Source organism: Meleagris gallopavo, chromosome 1, assembly GCF_905368555.1.
Source record: "Meleagris gallopavo chromosome 1, MGAL_WU_HG_1.1, whole genome shotgun sequence".
Classification (NCBI taxonomy): domain Eukaryota; kingdom Metazoa; phylum Chordata; class Aves; order Galliformes; family Phasianidae; genus Meleagris; species Meleagris gallopavo.
Genome location: NC_139404.1, coordinates 186,123,074 through 186,137,625, shown reverse-complemented (window position 1 = coordinate 186,137,625; position 14,552 = coordinate 186,123,074). Strand labels below are relative to the sequence as shown.

The window sequence follows — 14,552 nt, the reverse complement described above, 5'->3', positions numbered from 1 at the left end:
GTTTGTCTCACTGATGGATGACTAAGGCATTTGATTAACTTTGATTAACTTTTCTTTCAGGTGCCTAGAGACAAACAGTTCCCACCTTTCTGTTAATATTAACCTCAAAGCTCACTTTTAGTTGCTTGTCTCCCTTTGGCATCAGTTTGGGTAGTTAGGGGTGTCTTTGCCACAGCTAAGCAGATACTATACGCCTATTTTCTTGGCTTCATTACACTCTTAAGAAACAGCTACCTTGTGTCTTGAGAAGGTGTCTCGTGAGATGAGACAAGAAGTGGTCACTTCAGAGAATGCTGTAAGTGTGTGTGTGGGGGGGGGGGGGGGGAAAGAAAAAAATAAAGGATCTACTATTTAAAACATTTTATTTGGGTATTAACACTGTGGATGGGAAAAAATCAGAAGCCTGGAGGAGAAGTGGAAATGGTTGGAGGAGCTTTAGAGCTTACTTAAAGGACAAAGTTTCAGTCTACTCACCACTGGTGGCAGAAAGTTTTAAGCACATTCTTCTGGGTACCGTGGGAAGTTAAAAATAAGTGAAATGTCTGATTTTAATTGCACTGGTGGGTTAGGTGTCCCATCGGTAAGCATACTTACTTTTAATTGCCTCACATTTTCTTTATCTGGTCAAGATGTTCTTCACAAGGAGTTGTGAAATAATGAGATAGATAAGGAATGACTCTGTTTAAAAGAAGCTTCCTTTTGAGAAGGCAAAAATGATAGTAAAATCAGCAGTGTCTCTTATGCATGTAAAGATTAGTCAGTTAAAAGATAGTAGACAGCAAGTGTTAACATTGCTTTGTTTTATACCATGTCTACTATGTTATATGGTGGTAAGATAATGAAGAGAGGCCTAATTAAACAGTAAAGACCTACTTCCATGTCCCTAATGTTCATAAAGGAGTAATAGTCTGATGTACTAATAGATGGTGCTTAATATTTGGCATGGTCGTTAACTTAGTACAAAACAGTAATTATTCAGAAATTCTGTTATAAAATAATCACCAATATTTATCTCCATACAAGAGAATATATGTGGGATAACAGTAAAATATAGGTAAATTCTAATGTAGAAATACCAAAGCTAAGAAGTTGGGATTAGGTTGGGTTTGGGAAAACAGCTGCTGCTGCAATGTGCTTGTGTTCTACAAAAGTAGCTGCCAGGTTGGTTGTCCAGGACGTAGTAATCCCTACATGGTAAAGAGAGAAGCTCTTTAGCTATCTTTGTCTACCTAGGACCCATAAAATGTGAATTTTGCTTGTGCCTTGAAGTTGACTGTTTACATAAGAATGTGAAAAAATAAACAAAAAAGTTCTTTTTGTCTTGCCCAAAATCAAGGCTGTTCTACTAAGTTAAATATTCTCATTCAAATAAATTAATCTGTATCCTAACTTGAAATTGTTTACCTTCTATTCATATTCTATATGAAATATTATTTTTGTTATAAACAACTACTTGTTGCCATACGTACTTCAGAAGAAGAAACAGGCTGGGAAATGATTTATGGATCAGCAAATTCAGGTCGTCATGGTCACTGGAAGCAGTATGATAGAAAATCCACAGAACACATTAAATAATACCTCCGCTTTCTGTAAATCTTGGAGCCTACGATCAGAGTAAGTCAGCGAGATCAGGATCATCAGTGATCCTTCAGCAATGGCAAAAGATTTATATCAAACTAATAGATGGAACTTCGAAATAGGCTAGATCTTGTGCTGTAAAAGAAATAGTAGAAAAACAAATGCCTGGCTCATTCAGATAGAAAATCAATGGCAAACCTGAAAGAAGTTTTAACCCTGAATCAAGGCTTTGCCCCAAGCTGTGACCCATTTCAAAGAAACTGGTTTTATTCTGTTGCTTCAGAGCAAGGCAAAATGTCTTTTTCATTCCTGATTATATGTTGTGCACTGAGACAAAAATAAATCAATCATGTAAATGCGGTAAAACAAATGCAATCAGTAGACAATAACAAGTCTTTTTCAATTAGCTTTCGAAATGCCAGTAATTTAGAATTCCAGAATTTCACAGACTGTGATTAAGGAATTTCTCTCCCTGTTTTTCAATATTAAACTAACTGGAGTGGCCTCCTCAATTGCCTTCTGCAACATCCATCCTAAAATTCAGTGTTCACTACTGTGATTCTTTAAGACCTTTCTAGTAGTTCAAAAGCTGTCTGATATCTATCACTATTCCTATAGTGGTCAGAGCCGCTTCAGACTTATAGCCCCAATAGCATGTGCTCCAAATCAACATGTTCAGATAGCTCAAGATCTCATCCAATCTTTGATGATAGTGTCATATGGAAGATGACAATGAGTCTAATGCCTGCCATGATCTCAACTCTATTTCAGAATATTTGGCATGTCTGAGGTACGTCCAGCATCTGCGGACAACGTCGTATCTTCCTAGATATTCTTTTCCTGTTTTTGAAAGATGCACTGCTTCCTTGCTTCCTGGCTTTTCAAGAGATCAAGGTTCTTCTGTTTCACAGTTTCTCTTTGTGATTTATCATTTGCCCATTTTTTTGCCTCAGTTGTAAGCTTTGGATTTTTTTCTTATTTTTTGGAGGGAGTGGGAGGAGTGTGGGAAAAACAATCTGTGCAGGACCTCATAGAAATATTTTTCATAAGACCTGAAGACAATTCTACTTTTAAAGGAATGTAAATTTAAACATAGCAGTTTTGTTTAAACCTCTTCCTCTGTTGTAAGCCTTTCCAGGGAAACTAGAAAAAAAATTATCTGGAGGTTTCCAGTTTTATTATTCTACATGTTTTACATGTTTTGGAAGTGCTCTCGATGAAGTTAATTTCCCCATATTCCTATGTAGTCAATTAAGTTTTCTGTAAATGCTTCAGCACTTGCCTAACTTCACTCGTGGGATGCAACCGCATGGCAGTAAAGGGAACAATTCACATAAACAAAATTCAGCACAGGACTTTAGCAGGTTGTTTTGCATGGCACATGCAGCAATGGAGTGAGGAGTATTTAAAATAAAGAAATGTAATGCAATGACGCATCACAAAACTGGTCAGATCTAAGATGGAATTAAAAAAGAAAATAAAGTCAAAACCTAAAGAGCCAGTTATTATAAAGGTATCTTTTTTTCCCTGCTCTCTCTCTTTTTTTTTTTTAATTGATTCATTGATTTCTCAGATTCCAAGATCTATTCCTAGACAAGTAAATAAAGCAGGGAAGGGGCTGTTCCCTAGCCCTGAAACCAACTGCGTGGCACAGCTTTTGTCTTGCATCTACTGAAAGAGATTGCTTCATCAGAAATATCTTCTGGAAATGCCACCTGGTCAATCTACACTCCCTCAACCACGTCTAGACTTTCCTTGGGAAGCTCTTAGTTGGCAGAAAGCAAAACCATCAAATGTACTCTGCTATTACATGCTCAGAGCATCATGCCCTGTTTAGTGCTTTAATATGGATATTGTTTCTGATTTTCTATCTTTAGCAGAGATATCTCCTCCCATTTCCTTATAATAATTAACAATAAGCTTTTAAATTCTTAGCTTGCTAATTGAAAATGGGAAGGATTTGTTCCTAAGGAAACATTCTTGTATCTATGGCAAGGCATCTCTGCCAGAGGGTAAAGAAGTGATTACAAATATATACTTGTTTCTTAGCAACCATTAAGAGCTCCCTTTTCTAATTAATGTCGTACCATTCCTTGAAAGTCTTGTTAGTTCACAGTACTGAAAGATCAATTAATCTCTGTTAAAAAATTGTGATACGGGTAATTTTCATTGAATTCTAGCCAAGCCTGCAATTAATGTTAAGACAAGCAAGAAACCACTTTTTTTTTTGTTGTTTTATTATTAACTCTTATAAAAAGTTTTAAAATACTAAAATACGGAGTATGTGTAAACATTAAGAATGATTTTTTCTTCATTCACTGCCGGTTTAGTTCCTGCTTTACATTCTGAAATTCTAGCAGCCTAAATGGGAAACAGTTTCCCCACGAAAAATTTAATGAAGAAGTCGCAAAAATCAACAGCAAAAACAGAAGCGAGAGGGAAAAATGGGTTCTCCAAATCTTATACCTTACCATGACTTTACATTGTAATAGCTAAATTGATCTTAGGATCACCAAGGTTGGAAAAGACCTCCAAGAACATCCAGTCCACACTGTCTACTTATCACCATTATTTCTCAATTTCCCTTAGTACAATATCTGAATGTTTCTTGGATACCTCCAAGGACGATGACTCAATCACCTCCCTGGGCAGCCCATTCCAGCACCTTACCAATAGAAATTTTCCTCTCAAATGAGGACGTATCAGATATTAATTTGGTAAGAACAGATACTACACTTGATCTTAGTCAAGAGAGCAAGAGACAAAATAGAGTGTCTCAGACAAAACAAAAGCTATGGAAATAGGCAGTCAGTGAAAGCTGCGTATGTGAACAGCAGTTTCAGTAAAGAAACGAGGAATGTGGTAGGACAGTGAGAAATGGTTTCAAAATAAAGAGGGGAGATTTAAAGTTTTTTAAAGTAGTGAGGAGCTTAAACAGGTTGCCCAGAGGAATGGTGGAGACATCCCTGGAGACTTCCAACGTCAAAGGGCTCTGAGTACCTGATGGAGCTGTAGGTGTTCCTGTTCATTGCAGGGGGGCTAGATTAGATGGCCTTTAAAGGTCTCTTTCAACTCAAAATATTCTGTGATTTTATGAATGTGATTTTTCAGAAAAAATCTTTAGGATTGCACATAAAGAGCTACCTCTATAGATATGACTGCATAACAGAGGTTTTATTAGTGTCACGACAGATTTATAACTCAGAATTTCTATCATTTGCTATAACATACCTTCTCCAAGGTAACAGCAGATGGTGCTGGTAGATAGAGCCAAGCTGTGTTCCCTTGTTACTATGTAGAAGTCCAGTTTGGAGTAGAAGAGTGTGCACTGGATTGATGTCGACTATACCAAAGGAGTGTTTTTTTCCTATTATTATTAATTTGATTGGGTGTTATTTAGACCTGAGATGAATATTGTTGTAGACTGAAGCACTGGTCTGCAGCACTTCAGTGGAGAAAAAAAAATAATGTTTCCTCTAGCAACAAAAGCATTGTTTTGAGCTCCTGTGCCTTGGGTCTGTTACGTAGGTGCTCTGATAAAGTTACAGATGGAGTACACACACAGCAGATATATTCAATGTCTGCAAGCTGATTTCTACACTACCTGGAGAAGAAGTGCTTGCTTCCTGCTGCTTTCAGTGAGAGGCAGATCCTGAATTATCTAAAAAAGTTCGTTTTGCTACAGAAAATTGCTGTTGTCTGAATTACAAGAGATGACAGACAAGTTAAGCAGGCAGGGTGTAGGCAGCAACAATGCCTGGTGGAGGCACCACTCCTACCCAAATCCATCAGATAACAGCACCTTTCCCCATCCTGACAGTGAGGATAGGGACATAAGGCCCTTAGAATCATAGAATCATAGAATCACCAAGGTTGGTTAAAAGACCTACAAGATTATCTAGTCCAATTGACTACTGATCACAAATAGTCCTCACTAAACCATGTCCTGCAACACAACATCTAAACGTTCATTGAACAACTCCAGGGTCAGTGATTCCACCAACTCCCTGGGCAGACAGTTACAAAGTATCACTGCTCTTTTGGAGAAGAAATTTTTCCTAATATCCAACGTGAACTTCCCTTTATGTGACTTGAGGCCATTGCCTCTCGTCCTATCTCTACTTGATATTTACCTGGATGTCATTTACCTAGACTTGAGCATGGCCTTTGACACGGTCCCCTACCACATCCTTATCTCCAAATTGGAGGGATGTGGATTTGATGGGTGGACCACTCGATAGATAAGAAACTGGTTGAAAGGCCGCAGACAGAGGGCTGTCATTAATGGTTCTGTGACCAGGTGAAGGCCGGTAACGAACGGTGTCCCCCAGGCGTTTGTCTTGGGACCAGTGCTCTTTAACATCTTTATCAATGACATCAATGACAGAATCGAGTGCACCCTCAGCAAGTTTGCTGATGACACCAAGCTGAGTGGTGCGGTTGACATGGTAGAAGGATGGGATGCCATTCAGAAGGACCTGAACAGGCTTGTAAGGTGGGCCTGGGTAAAACTGCTGAGGTTCAACACAGCAAAGTGCAGAGTTTTACTCTTGGGCTGGAGAAATCCCAGGCATCCACACAGACTGGGAGGAGCAGTCCTTGAGAGCAGCCCTGCAGAGAAAGACCTAGGGGTCCTGATGGATGAAAAGCTTAACATGAGCCAGCAGTGTGCTCTTGCAGCTTGGAAGGTAAATGGTACCCTGGGCTCCATCAGAAGAGCGGTGGCCAGCAGGGACAGGGAGGTGATTGTCCCCCTCTACTCTGCTCTTGTGAGGCCCCATCCGGAGTACTGTATCCAGGTCTGGAGCCCCCAGTACAAGAAAGACAGAGAGCTGTTGGAGAGGGTCCAGAGGAGAGCCACGAAGATGATCAGGGGACAGGAGCACCTCCCCTATGAGGACAGGCTGAGGAAGCTGGGCTTGTTCATCCTGGAGAAAAGAAGGCTGTGGGGTGACCTCACTGCAGCCTTCCAGTACCTAACGGGAGCCTACAAACAGGAGGGGAATCAAATCTTTGAAAAGGTTGACAACTGCAGGACAAGGGGAAATGGTTTGAAGTTGAGGGAGGGGAAATTTAGGTTGGATGTCAGGGGGAAATTCTTTACAGAGGGAGTGGTAAGGTGCTCGAACAGGCTGCCCAGAGAGGTTGTAGATGCCCCATCCCTGGAGGTGTTCAAGGCCAGATTGGATGTGGCCCTGGGCAGCCTGGTCTAGTATTGAATTAAATGGAAGTTGGTGTCCCTGCATGTGGCAGAGGGGTTGGAGATTCGTGATCCTTGAGGTCCCTTCCAACCCTGGCTATTCTGTGATTCTGTGATTCTGTAGTTGTGTGGGAGAAGAGGCTTCCCTCCAGCTCATTGCAACCTCCTTTCAGATAGTTATAGAGAGTGATAAGGTCTCCTCTGAGCCTCCTCTTCTCCAGACTGAACAATCCCAGCTCCCTCAGCCAGCCACCATAAGACTTGCACTCTGGACCCCTCACAGTTTCTTTGCTCTTCTCTGGATCCACTCCATGGTCTCAATCTCTTTCCTGTAGTGAGGGGCCCAAAACTGAACACAGTACTCAAGGTGCAGACTCACCAAGGCTGGATACCAGTTTTCTGCTCCTGCTGGCAACTCTATTTCTGATTCAAGCCAGGATGCAATTGGCCTTCTTGGCCACCTGGGCATGCTTCTGGCTCATCCGAGGATCAACCAACACCACCAGGCCTGTTTCCACACAGAGGAAACTTGTTCCATCAAGCATTCCAGCTTGCAGTAGCTGTTGGTTTTGGATTGCTCTTGCAGTTCATCTCACAGCATTTCACAGCACTGCAGAAAAGTTGAGATGGGAAAAGACTTCTGTAGATAGTCCTGTCCACCCCCACTGCTCAAAGCAACTTCACCCAGGGCTGAGTCTAGATTGGTGTTGACTATCTCCAGTAGATGGAAACTCCACAGTCTCCTTGGACATCCTGTGCCAGTGCTTGACTGCTTTTACTGGGAAGAAAGATTTCTTGTCATAAAAGACTTTGTTTCAGTGGAACTGCCATTGTTCCAGGTTGTGCCCATTGCCTCTTGACCTGTCACAAGACAGCACTGAGAAAAGCCCTGCACTGTCTTCTCAACAGAAGCTATCTATACACATTGCTAAGATCCTTGGAGCCCTCCCTTCTTGAAGCCAAGCATTCCCCCTTTTCTTGGCCTATCTTTGTATAGCAGATGGGACAAGCCCTTAACAATCTTCATAGCCCTTTGCAGGACTCACTTCAGTACATCCATATCTCTCTTGTATTAGCAGCTCATTGCTGGTTGCAGCATGCCAGGCATGTCTTACTAGGGCTGAGCAGAGGGGAAGGACCACAGATCTACTGGTAAAACTTTGTCTAAGGCAGACCAAGAGGCTGATTGCTTCTCTTGCCACAAGGGCAAATTGCTTGCTCATGTTCAGCTTGGTGTCCACCTGAATTGGTGTGGAGGAACAGACAACTACAAGGAAAACACATACACTAGTTGCTCAAAATTCTTCTGTTGTTTCACTTAGAAATAGCTGTTCCTCACAGGAATGTTTCTGGTATGTTTTTCTTTTTCTTTTTCTTTTTCTTTTTCTTTTTCTTTTTCTTTTTCTTTTTCTTTTTCTTTTTCTTTTTCTTTTTCTTTTTCTTTTTCTTTTTCTTTTTCTTTTTCTTTTTTTTCTTTTTCTTTTTCTTTTTCTCTTTTTCTCTTTTTCTTTCATAGAACTCTGTATGTCGGACATACAGAGGAATTTGGGTGAGCCCTGCTTGTGTAAAGATGGAAATACTGGGTCTACCATTATTAAAACCAGTTGTGAAAAATGTGGTAAATTATTGATGGTTATGGGAAAATGAAAATGGGGATCTCAGTGACTGACTGGCTTAGAGAAGAAAGTGATAGACTACTCCAATTGAGCAATGACAATAATCTGATTTTCACGTCTGGTAAAGAGAACCAAGGAAAATCTTACAGAAATATTAAAATTATCACTAAGTTCTGATGTGACATTTTATCTTGCATCTTATTGATGCAACAATTGAAACCTAAATTGGGCCACTGATGAATTTCAGTAATAACAGTAGGTATCCTTATTATTCAGTGTGAATTCAGCAGATATTCTCTAAAAGAAACTGGCTGTTTAAAATCCTTTTCCACAGTCTCCTTCCATTACACATATGTACACATGTATTTATGATTGGCATGGAGTTAACTAGGTCAATCTATGCCCGTGACGGGGGGGCAGTAGGCCCCAGGGCCCCTGCAGCCCCACAAAATGGGGAGGAAAAGGGAAAAGGGATAGGGAGATGGGAGTTGAGCTCAAGGAAGGAAAAAAAAACAGCGGCAATGATCGATGGAGGAAAACTTATTTTACAGACTATGATATCAGAATGCAAGATAACACAATATAATACAATCTAATTGAAATTGAGATTAATAAATCAAATAAAATAGGAGAGAGAGGGAGTTCCTGAGACCGAATCAAACCTGAAAAGCTTGGAACAGCTAGGAAAGCACCCTCCAGCACCCACTGCCAGGCAGTAAGAGACCGCTCCACCAGGGGAAGGGCCAGATCCCATGACTTCTGTGATGTACAGGGACAGGTACCTGGAATTGGAGCATTAACACTTTAATTCCCAGTGCACTACATGATGTTTTGATGTGGAATACTGAAAACCAAAAAACACAAAACCGTGACATTGCAGCCCTTATTCTAATCACTACGTCATGCTTAATATATATACATATATATAGAAACAAACAATGATTAAAATGCACTACACAACACGTCTATATACATATATATACATAGAATTACTGACTGCACTCCCCCAGTATCAAGTTTCCTTGTGGTACACAATGAACATCCCCGTTTTTCTGCATCACCCACCAAGTGGACGCAGGTCCCTGGGCAAAAACAGTACCATGGAGAGGTTTGCCATTTCCAGAAGCTGGAAGGACCCAAACTGCTTTTCCCAACATACTCTTTACATATACTACAGGTACTTTATCTCCCTCTATGGTATGTAGGGAGCTGGACTGGGTTGGACCATCACGATTGATAGATCCTCTGGTATTGACTAACCAGGTGGCTTCTGCCAAATGCTTCTCCCAGTGCTTAAATGTTCCGCCACTCATTGCCTTCAGCATAGTTTTTAACAACCCATTGTATCATTCAATTTTACCAGAGGCTGGTGCATGATAGAGTTTATGATAAATCCACTCAATGCCCAAGTATTTACAAAAGAATTTTTGAAATGGTTCCCATCATCTGACTCAGTTCTTTCTGGGGTGCCATGTTGCCATAGGACTTGTTTCTCAAGATCCAATATGGTGATTTGGGCAATAGCATGGGGTACTGCATATGTTTCAAGCCACCCAGTGGTTGCCTCCACCATAGTAAGCACATAACATTTACCACTGCGAGATTGTGGCAAGGTGATATAATCAACCTGCCATGCCTCCCCATATTTATACTTTAGCCATTGCCCTTCCCCCCAGAGTGGTTTCATCCTCTTGGCTTGTTTAATTATGGCACAGTTTCACAGTCATGAATAACCTGTGCAATAGCATCCATAGTTAAGTCCACCCCTCGGTTGCTAGCCCACTTATATGTCGCGTCTCTTCCTTGATGGTCCAAAGTCTCATGGGTCCACCGAGCTAGAAATAATTCACCCGTGTTCTGCCAGTCCAGATCTGTTTGAGCCACCTCAATTTTGGCAGCTCAATCTACCTAATGGTTATTTTCTTGTTCTTCAGTAGCCCGACTCTTGGGCACACAAGCATCTACATGACGTACCTTTACAACCATATCCTTTATTCAGGCAGCAATGTCTTTCCACAGTTCAGCAGCCCAAATAGGTTTACCCCTCCAATAAGGCATTTGCCACCATCCATGAGTCAGTATAAAGATCAAGCATTGGTCACCTCTCCCGTTCAGAAACATCCAAGGCCAGTTGGAGACCCTTTACCTCTGCAAATTGGCTAGATTTTCCTTTCCCTTCAGTTCGTTAGACAAAATCATTGCAAGGGAAATGTGATGAATCTATTGATAGAGGGAGTGATATGTAACAGCAGCTGAAATATAAATGACTGTCAGGTCACAGACCTAGGGGATGTGCTATAAATCATGGGAAACTTGAGACAGTCAGCTGCAACTCAGTCTATGACCTCAAGCAGCAGGATAGCTAAGTCCTGCTGCACTTGATGAATAACGCAATGCTCCTTTGCTGCATGCTCCTTGTAAATGTATATCAAATACAGGATGAGCAGCATGACTGGTGCTAAGCCTGTGGAGAGGGGGAACAGCCCAGTAACAATCAGGAAAAGGAGCATCCTGTTATTTAGTCATCAGCATGCTGAGAAGGCACAGAGGAAGGCAACTGCTCTTTGAGTGAATCAATCCTAAAGGAGGTAGATATGATACCAAGTTATGACTGAAGAGATCTGCTCCAGGTCTTTTAACTGGGTTGTGAATGACTGAAATTACTATGAAGATAGAAAGGCATTCAAGGCCATTTTGCTGGTTGTGTGTATTTCCTTTTTGTATTTTATAATATCTTCAGAAGAAATCAGCTTCCCCACTGTCCTGGTTTCATGGAATCATAGAATGGCTTGGGTTGGAAGGGATCTTAAAGATCACGCAGTTACAGATCCCAGCTGTGGGCCTACCAACCACTATGTTAGGCTGCTCAGATTTCTGCTGCGATTTTCTTCAGTGTCTGCCATAAAGCTGTATTTTGACTTCAGGAGAAATAGTTGATTACATACTGATGTTTTAGTTGTTGCTGAGCAGTGCAGAGGGGTACCACTGTGTGGAGGGCATCGGTTGGCAAGCGGTGTGCAATTTCTTGGTGCATCATTTGTTTTGTAAATATATATATGTGTGTGTGTGTGTGTATAATTATCGTTACTATAGTTTCTCTCTTCCATTTCTTTCTCAGAAAACAGTTTTTATCTCCTTTTTTTGAGTTCCACCTTTTTTTCCCAGTACTTGCCCTCATCCCACTGGGTGGGACAGGGAGTGAATGAAGGGCTGTGTGCTTTTTAACTGCTTTCTGGGTTAAACCATAACATCCAGAATCTGTGAGAGGGAGGAGTCTGTGGTTTTGATTGATCCTGCCAGTGGTCTGCGTAGAAGAACAAATTGCTGGTAATTACAGAGACCGAGTATATCCACGGAAGGAGCTGAGACTGTCAGTCCTACAACAGCAAAATAGAAAATAATGTGCAGACCAGATTCCTAATAACGGTCAAAATGTTAAGGTCAACAAAGTTGTAGACAGTATGTACAAATGGAAACTGATCTTGTTGACGTCAGTGCAAGTACAGAACAGCCCAACTCTAGTTAGTGGACTCCAACTGCTTTACAAAGCAAAATAAAGGCAAAAAAAAGTTCAGCCCAAGTGTATTGCAGTGGATTCTTCTATCATCAGAGTATGTGTGTCATTCAGCTCTTCTACAAGGCACTGCAAACTGTAGCTGAACTCGTGATCATTACTTTCCTTTCTTCCTCTAGCTGTCACAGTTAAAAACACTTCAGTGCTAGTAATTTTATTTTACCATTCTATTTGGCACTGCCCCAGTGTACAAAAAGGAAGTAACATCAAGACTGAAAGTCAAGAATAAAATTCTCTTAAATAGAATGCTTAGTAGCATATATTCTGGTAATGGACTTGCTGTGGTACTGACATTGTCAATTGAAATACTGATGTGAGTACAAGAATATAGACTGAAGGTTTGTATTTTTTTTCAGTGTAATGAGAAATACCTTAACGTATGATCTGAAAAGAAGAAAATGTTATAGGCCTAGACCTTAACGTATGATCTGAAAGGAAGAAAATGTTATAGGCCTAGGGTCTGATACAGTTCGCTGGATTCTGTTCTTTCTTACATCAATTTAAATGAAATCTGTTGACCTTAAATCCATGCCAGTAAATGGAATCAAAACCTTTTCCATTTTTCTGGTGTACTTAGTGTTTAACTATCTACAGGAAATGAATGCTAGATGTGAGCATGAAAATCTCTTTAGGTGGAAGTTATCACTAGGTGAACAATAGCTCTGATATTCCTTTTGGAACAGCTCTAGCTTTTATTGATGTCAGTGCTAGCACTACTTTGGTTGTTGTGGCGAGTAGGATTGTAGTGAATTTCTGTAATGTAAAACAATACTGAACAAGTATTGTCACATAAATTATATTGTTACTAGCACAGATGTTCTTAACATTAGAAAATTGCTTGTATGAGAAATAAGCAGCAAATTATATGATACAACGTAAAGTCTCATATCCACAGGCTTGGGAATGATGCATATCTTAAGATCTGCGGCCACCAGCATTAATGACATATGCAATATCAATGGAAAATCAATGTTTTCTGAAAACAGAGGAAATACATTTCCAGAAAGTCTTTGTTTTCAAATAACCTGATATAAGTGCTTATAGCATCTCTTCAAGCAAATCAGTACAAACTTCTGAGAAATATTTCTGCATTTCTTTTGTTTGCAAGCCTTCTGGTGAGTTACCTTCAAGAAGGGACATAGTAACTTTAATAAAATTAAGGAAAGATGAAGGGAAAGAATCAAAGAGGAAATTTGTTAGGTGATGTGGACACTGTCACATCAATGGGAATTCACACAGTGCATTGCAAGAGAAGCACAGTTGCAAGTCTGAATCTACCCTCATACCAGATATACACATGGATACACCTCTGATGTGCTCATTTCTTCCATGCTCCATCTGTATTTCTCCCTAAACTTTAAGGGTAGCCAGAGGAAATTCTAACATATTTTACTGTCTTAGTAGATTGAAATGTATGGGGAAGGATGAAGGTAGTAAACCTGTTCTGTATAATGCGAGGAGCCATTCTTGGGCACTGAAATTTTACTGACCATGCAGTTTAGCTGTCTGTATGTTCCCAACAGAGCTACAACTCTCCCAAGCCTTTGCTGAGGTTTGAGTTAGAGGCTGCAAGGACCAAGCACCTTTCCAAATGGCACTTTAAATGCAATCACATTCTTTCTGAGGATAAGATAAATAATGTAAACATGGGTTAGTCTGTACCATTTAGCATCATTTTCTGCAATCATGTTTAGTTTCCACAAACACTTTTAATCTCTGGTGGAGGTGTTACAATATGTGTGCAATAATGTTTTTCTCTTCACTTGAGCCAGGAAGAATAACATGTCTCTACTTTCCTGGCCAGAGCTAAATATTCACAGGTTGCTTTATCTCTAGGTAATTTAAACTTTTGCTTATTATCATACTTTCTATATTTCTGCAATAGAGTGGAGGTAATTCAAGTAAAAAATATATATTTATTAAAAAGTTTGGAAAAGGTGACTTAAACAAAATAAAATTAACTCTGTACATGCTGTGATACATGCTGAGTTACTACATTACAACATCTGTAATGTAGTGACACTTGGCAGTGACACTTATCATTCACAGTATGCTTTAAGATCTGAGCAAAACAGCTACACGTTGTCACTCTGAATGTCTCCTTCTAAAATAATTACAGTCATATAGTATATCAAAGTAGCTAAGTGAATTTATACAGTAAGGTGGCAGAATAGCTAGGCAAGCAACTGTAGAGGCTAACACTTAAAGTTGCTACTCGTATCTGCTGATGGAATCTGTCACACAAAAGACTGGCTCAAAAATTTTCTGTAAGTTGCAAAGCCATGAAAAAGAATATTGCCTCTTGACTTTTAAAGAAAGCAGTCAGTAACCTAAAGCATAAGGTTACTCATGGAAGCACAGATTGCATATTCAATTGAGATAGAATATGAAAAACAGTTTTATTTACAGAGCAGCACATTTTGCTGTGTCATCTTCTAGTACTACTTTATTTTTTTCTCCAAAGGATTTAGCCAATTTTTAGTTTTCTCTTTGGGATGCATGAAACCATCTAAATCTAATTAGCTATTCATATCCTGAATCAGCTGATACCAGAATGACAGAATATTAGGAGAAAAAATAGCCA

The 14,552-nt window shown here is 40.1% G+C and overlaps 1 protein-coding gene and 1 pseudogene across 1 annotated transcript in view; one reads left to right on the top strand and one right to left on the bottom strand.

Annotated features, from left to right (window-relative positions):
• The window catches only part of LOC146545833 (uncharacterized), a 55,757-nt gene extending 47,426 nt beyond the window's left edge, over positions 1 to 8,331 (top strand). Inside the window, exons 2-3 of the mRNA XM_085231495.1 lie at positions 5,910 to 6,523; positions 8,295 to 8,331. Of these exons, the coding sequence (XP_085087621.1) occupies positions 5,910 to 6,523; positions 8,295 to 8,331 (651 nt within the window). The remainder of the gene's footprint in view (positions 1 to 5,909; positions 6,524 to 8,294) is intronic.
• On the bottom strand, positions 4,190 to 4,344 carry LOC116216218 (U2 spliceosomal RNA; annotated as a pseudogene).
• Positions 8,332 to 14,552: the final 6,221 nt, after the last annotated feature.